This window comes from Molothrus ater, chromosome 15 (assembly GCF_012460135.2).
Source record: "Molothrus ater isolate BHLD 08-10-18 breed brown headed cowbird chromosome 15, BPBGC_Mater_1.1, whole genome shotgun sequence".
Taxonomy (NCBI): Eukaryota; Metazoa; Chordata; class Aves; order Passeriformes; family Icteridae; genus Molothrus; species Molothrus ater.
Window position 1 is genome coordinate 1,437,487 of NC_050492.2, and position 6,859 is coordinate 1,444,345.

Consider the following 6,859-nt stretch of genomic DNA (forward strand, 5'->3'; position numbering starts at 1 on the left):
CCCAAAGCATCCAGAGCTCCCCATGGACTCACCCCAGAGCTGTGCTGGCAAATGGGCAAATTCTGCAGCAGTGGGACCCCCGGCAGGGACCATCATCCCCGGGGCTGTGCCATCCCTGGGGACAGGGCCCTTCCAGCCCGGAGCACAGCGTGGGTGTGCCGGGCTGTGCAAACAGCTCACATGCCCAAGGGGATTTTTTACACCCATTCCTTCACCTCATTCAATTTTCACGCCCCGCCGGTGGCAGCAGGGAGGTTTCCTGCAGCCGAAGGGGGAAGGGAGGGTGCTTCTCCCCAGACAAAGGGCCCTTGTCCCGCCGCGGGGACAGGAGGGTCGCAGCGCTGATGTGGCAGCGGCGGGGCCGGGGCAGCGCTGCCCGCGGGATGAGCGGGCGCTCCCCGAGTGCCCCGGGGAGTCCCGGCGGCGGCGGGGCCGGGCCGTGACGTGGCAACTTCCGAGGTGAGTCCGGCTGCACCTTCCCCGAGAACCAGCCCGCAGCTCGTCCTGCCCGCCCCGCCGGCAGCTTCCCAGCCCCGCCGCCGGAGATGATGATCCCCAGGCAGCAGGGACGCCCAGGTACCCCGGGGGGCTGGCAGGGCTCTCCTTCCTTCTTTCCTTCCTTCCCCATTGCCCCCTGCTCCCAGCCGTGCTGGCTCCAGGGGATCTTGTCTCTGGCAGGGGGCGACTGAGTTGGGTTGGGTTGGGTCCCCTTGGGAGGCCCCCGTGGGGTTTGGTCCCGGATCAGCACCGTGGGGCTGAGGGCGGAGAGGGGCGGGCAGAGGGCTCCCCACAAGAGCCAGGTGTGGTGTCCAAGGGCGCCCAGGACAGGGGGATGCAGGGATTGCCTCATCCTGCGAGCCCCAGACTTCACCAAAACTTCCCCTGTGCTGCGAGCCCGAGGGAGGGGACACTCACGGGATCGTCCCATTCCCTGGCAGCTGCACGTGCAGCAGGAGCTGCGGGCTCGAGGGCAGGAGATGAGGACAGGGACGGGCTCGGCTCGGTGGTCACCGCCCTGTCCCCGTGGCAGGTCACCCCGCTGAGCCATGAACGCCTCGGTGGCCGGCAGCCAGCTGAGACAGCCCGAGCCCCAGGACGGGGCCGCCTTCACCCCCGTGTCCATCGTCAGGAGCGTGACCAAGAAAGCGGACGCGCTGCCGGTGATCTCGGTGATCGTGGTGCTCTTCGTGCTGCTGGCCGTGTTCATCGTGCTGCTGGTGCACTACGGCCCCCAGCTGCGCACGGTGCAGGTCACGCTGCACCACGAGCCCATGGCCCAGCACATGGACAGCGTGCTCCTCACCCACTGGAGGTGCCTGGATCCCCACGGCAAGATGGGCTCGGCTGGAGTGACCTGCCACTGCTCCTGCAGCCACCACCTTCCCCTCGGGAGTGCTGAGCCCAATGTCATCGAGATCACCTACCTGTGACACGGCCCAGGGCCACCCTGGCAGGGCTCGAGGGACGTGTCCCACTGGAAAAGCTGGGGTGGGATGTTCGGGTACCCCAGGACTCGCCGCTGCCCACTCACAGAGGCTGCACCTCCCCAGACCTGTGTCTGGCCCCAGGAATGCTCAGCCAGGAGGTTCAAGACCCATCTCCAGCCCCCAGAAGTCCAGCTCAGGGGTGTCACTGTCCCCAGGCAGGAGCTGGGTCCCAGCCTGGGCTCTGGGGCTGGCTCAGCCTGTGTGGGACAGCTTTAGCATCTCTTCTGGTTTTACCTGCCCTGGTTTTACCTGTCCCACACTGCCTGGGAGTGGCCAGCAGAGCTGCCTGGGTCCTTGCCCCAGCTGGGGAACTCTGGGGCTGTGCTCAATCCCCTGGCAGTAGCTGGAAGTTGCATCATCTGGACTTGTTTTCCAGTGAAAGATATTTCCACACTCACGGTGTCCTCATTACACTGTTTATATGGCACAGAGGAGCTTCCAGCTGCTCTTTGCCTCATGCCACAGCCCCTTTTCCCACACTGGGGGGGCTGGAACACGGTCCTGCCCCTGCCAGCCCCCCCAGCCCCTCGGGCAAACAGCCAGGGGAGAGGAGGGCAGAGGATGCAGCTCCTGATTCCGTGTTGGGTGGAGCCAGTGACAGGGGACACGTGTCCTGCCCCCAGTGGACGTGGGTGAGAGAAGAGCAGTGACACAGCAGAGGCAAGAGGTGATAATGGCACATCACAGCTGGCTGAACATCTGGAGGTGCTGGCACCAGAGAGGAAGCTCACAGTGATTCTGGGCAGAGCCTGCAGCATCTCTGTGCAAAGGGATGGGGAGACATGAGGTCACCCCCACTGTGGTCACCCTCACTGTGGGCACCCTCACTGTGGTCATCCTCACTGTGGTCATCTCTCTGTCCCCATCCCTGAGTGCTGTCCCAAGGAGGGAGCAGTGGTGGGGTTGGCACTGTCACCCTCAGTGGGATGATGCTGAGGTGGCTCTGTCACCCTGGGGAGAACCTCGTTGAGGTGGCACAGAGGGATCAGGAGGGGTGAAACCAGAGTCCTGCAGGCTCCTGGGGCTGTCAGAGCGCGGTCCCTGTTCAGCCCTGGGGTCTCTGCTGCTGGAGGCACTGGGATCTCTGCAGTCCCAGTTTCTCCTCCTGTGGTGTCTGCAGTGCCTGGGGAGGGAGCAGCCTCTGAGATCCCTCTGAGGATTTATTCTGCTGGACAGCCCCAGAAGTCAGGATACAGCTTCACCTCCCACGCTGGAAAAGCCAGGTCTGTGTCTGCCCTCAGATCCCTGGCACAGATCCCTGTGGGCACAGCTGGACAAGAGATGGGCTTTACCTGTTCCTCCAGGAGCTGGAGGTATTCCCAACTGCCAGATGCTCCAGGATCCCTCCTTCACTTATTTCCAGCCCTTCTTTTGCTTTAAAGCTGACTTGCTGGAAACTTTTTGTCTCCACAAAAAACATAATTTATATTACTTTTCGGGAGGGTTGTTTTCTGTTTCGAATTTGTTCCCATTTGTTTTCCAGGGCTGATAGGGCATTATCAGCTCTCTCACACCCGTGTAAGAGGAGATAAGGGCTGTCATTTCCATTGAAAATCGTGGAGTCCTGCTCCCCTTTCCATGTCAAAAGAGGGCTTTGTTTGCAATGTCTACATTCCTAACATCACCCCTGAGGAGATAATCACCTCTAGGGACTTCTCCTAATTAAGAAATCCTCTGTAAGGGTGGGGAGCCCTGGCACAGGGTGCCCAGGGAAGCTGTGGCTGCCCCTGGATTCCTGGCAGTGCCCAAGGCCAGGCTGGACATTGGGGCTTGGAGCAGCCTGGGACAGTGGGAGATGTCCCTGCCCATGGCAGGGGGTGGCACTGGATGGGATTAAAGGTCCTTTCCAACCAAAACCATTCCATGATCTCTTTAAATGACATCTGCGGGTTGTGGTCACCCCCACCAAGAGCTGGAGACCATCACAAGATGACCCCTTGTGACCATGACAAGATCTGCACTGTGACACCCAGAGAGGCTGCACCCTCCTCCTGGGGACATCAGGCACTGTCACCTGCCCAGGCTGAGGCAGCAGAGTCGTCCCCAGCTTTGGTGGCTGTGTCATTCCTGCTCAGGGAGCAGCTCCATCCAGCACAAAGCCTGTAATTAGAGGAACAGGAGCTTTCCTGACAGCTCCCTCTGAAGGACACCCACAGCAGGGAAACGTCATGTTTAGAGAGAAAAGATTAAAAACGTCTAAATATTAATAAAGAGAAAGACAAAATGGGTAATTATTGCTGGCACTTATTGATTTGCAGCCGCTGGGGACTCGTAAAGGTCTGATTGATGTCACAGCCCAGATCCATCACTTACCCTGTGCAGCACAGGGAGCCCACCCCGGGCTGGTGTTCAGGTGTTTTGGGTTGTCAAACGAAAATCAAATCAAAGTGGCAGTGGAAGGTGGTGCTGCTGGGTGCCCCCTGCCCCTGTCCTGTCAGCAGCCCCCTGCACTCTGGGAAGATCCAGCCCTGAAGTCCCAGCCTTGGGGAGCTCTTCCATGTGTTTCATTTGCAAACAGAAATTTAGATACAAGCTTTTGGAGCACAGGAAAGAAATTACTGTAAGACTTAGAATAGCAAATTAAATCATACAAGCGAGTGACAATATGCTGCCAGCCTTCTCCTCCAGAAGGACATCAAGGGTTAGATCTCAACTCATTGCTTTCTCCCACACAATAAAACATCATTTTTACAGCTTCTCCTCGTTTCTCTTTGGCCAGCTCTCCCTCTCTCTGCTCACAGAATTTCTTTTTGTAGCACTGGGCTTTATAAAACACGTCAGGGTCCTGGAGCAGCAGAGCCGTGCATGACATTACCATAACATTATTCCTGTCTATTCAAACACCCAGCCTGGCCCAATTTACTTCACTTACAACTTTCTTCCCCTCCTTAATAATAATTCTTTTATGAGCATGGAGCAACAATAACTCTCCTTATTGTCCCCTCTGTGCAGGGCAGCTCCTGGAGCCCAGCAGGCAGGAGCTGCTTTGCTCAAAACCAGGTTTTTGCCTGGGGAAGCTTTCAGGAGCTGCTACATCCATAATTAACTCTGTCCTCACCAGGGATCGCCCGCACCCCCTTTTATTTCCCCCCTAATTAAGGTGTTGCCCTGCAGGAGGGGAGACACCTCTATAATCCCCCAAAGGAGAATTTAGTGGGGGTACAGCAGGGTTTGGGGGAGACTCTGCTCTGATGCTGCAGTGTTGCCTAAAACCGTGTAAAACCCAGGGAAACGCCCTAAAATCGTGTGAAAGCGAGGGAAACACCCTAAATTGTGCAAAACCGGGGGAAACACCCTAAAATTCTGTGAAACGGAGGGAAACACCCGAAACCCGTGCCAAACAGGGAGGCACCCAGAGCTCCCGCTGAGGATGGAGGGGAGGCAGCTGCAGCATCGCCCAAGGCTCCCTGCAGGGCTGGGGGCTGCGGAGCCCCCCAGGACCATCGGGGGAAGGCTGATCGCAGCCCCGCTGTGGGGAGAGTTTGGGGGGCTCAGCAGCCCCAGCCCCTCGGGCGGCGCCGGGGACAGGCGGGGACGGCGGCGGAGCCCAGCGCGGAGCAGCAGTGGGCTCTCGTGGTGGAGCGATCCAACTGCAGAGCGCAGGCACCGCCGGGGCTGCGCCTTCCCGGCCCGCCCCGGCCTCGGCAGGCACCGGGAGCCCCGGGCAGGCAGCGCTGCAGGAGCCCGCAAGGACCCCCGGGTGGTTGGTGATGGACGGGGAGGATGAGCAGCCCTGCCCAGGCTGGAGCGGGTGGCACGGGGAGGTCACCTGCAGTCGGTGTCACCTGCAGCTGGTGTCACCTGCAGCCGGTGTCAGTCACCTGCAGCCGGTGTCACCTGCAGCCGGTGTCACCTGCTGGTTGTACGGAGATGAGCTCAAGGAGAGCCGGGCCACCCCGAGGGAAGGTCCCTGCAACTCTTGCAGAGCTCCGTACCTGGAGTGAGAGGGGGAATCACGTCCTTCCTCCTGAGAAAGGGCCCCCAGGAGCCTCGCAGGTCCCTGCAGGCAGCTGGGGACAGGGAAGGTTCTGGACTCCCTTGTGCAGCTGCTCCTCACACACCTCATGCTCAGGGAGGGATTGCTGGCCCACTGAAAAGGGAGTGACACTTCTAGAGGAGCAAAGGCTGTCTTTGAAGGGCTGAAAATTCACAGAGTCACGGAATATCCATAGTTGGAAGGGGCCCACAAGGATCATCCTGTCCAGCTCCTGGCCCTGCACAGACACCCCAACAATCCTACCCTGGGCATCCCTGGGAGAGGTGCCCAAACCCTCCTGGAGCTCTGGAGGCCTTGGGTACTGGAAGGGGCTTCAAAGTCTGCCTGGAGCCTCCACTTGTCCAGGTGAACATCCCCAGCTCTCAGCCTGTCTTCATCAGAGAAAACTATTAGATGTGAAAAAGCCTCTTCACTCTCATTTCGAGCTGCCCTCTGCTCCCTGCTGTTATGGCACAGCTCCTGGTCCCAGGCTAGCACCGTGTCAGCCCAAAATGACAAAGTTTGAAGATCTCCAGCTGCGCAGCGGAGCTTGAAATAACCTGGTGGTGCTGCTCTCTGCCAGGTGATGGACAGGGAGAGTGGTGCCTCCAGCACAGCTCTGCACCCCTGGGAGCTCAGGGTGTGCCCGTGCCCTGCTCTGGAGCCTGGAGAGCAGCTGAGCTGCAGAGAGCCAGGTTGGCACTCCTGAAAATGGCATTTCCAGCTGCTCTGGGCACGGACAGCCTCGGGCAGGAGCTGAAGGGAGCATTGCACACAGTGAATGCACGAAGTGCTGTAAGAATTCAGTGTAGCTGAGGCTCTTCCTGAGCTTTAAATGAAAGGGTTCAGGTGCAGTCTAAACCTTAGAGGAAGATTTTTGTGTTTGTAGCCACCACAGTGGCCACGGAGGTCCTGAAGCACGTCGGGAGCCTGCTGGGGTGTGAACAGGAAACAGGAGGAGACACGTTTTGTTTTTAGCACCAGATCTCATTTCCCTGCCTGTGCTTCTGGCAAGTCTCAGCTCGACCCCATTTTTCTTTCCTATTTTCTTGCAGCTTTCTGTCCATCTCCCTCCACAGCACTGATTTGCAGCTCAGCCATGCTTTTGCAGCATCCTCCTGCCAGCTGGGAATGTTCTGCTAGCTCAGGGTCACAGGCCTGGTCTGTAGGGGTTTATTCCTGAAGAATCATCAATAATTCATGCAGGAGCTCCTCCAGCTCCTCCTGGGCAGGCCAGACCTGTCACCAGTGCTGGGATCTGTACGGCCAGGCTGGGGACAGTGCTCAGGGGGCTCAAAGCCTGGTGACAGTAATTTCTCCTCCCAGCCTTTCCCTGAGCAAACTGGTACTCAAAATTCCACCTGGTCCCTGTCTTTGGGGAGAAAAATGAGTGGTT

General features: G+C 58.7%; 1 protein-coding gene across 1 annotated transcript; it reads left to right on the forward strand.

The window, feature by feature from the left end:
• Positions 1-1,046: 1,046 nt before the first annotated feature.
• Positions 1,047-1,430, forward strand: SMIM33 (small integral membrane protein 33). Its single transcript, XM_036391421.1, has one exon. The coding sequence runs from the start codon at positions 1,047-1,049 to the stop codon at positions 1,428-1,430; it is 384 nt and encodes a 127-aa protein (XP_036247314.1).
• The last annotated feature ends 5,429 nt before the right edge of the window (positions 1,431-6,859 follow it).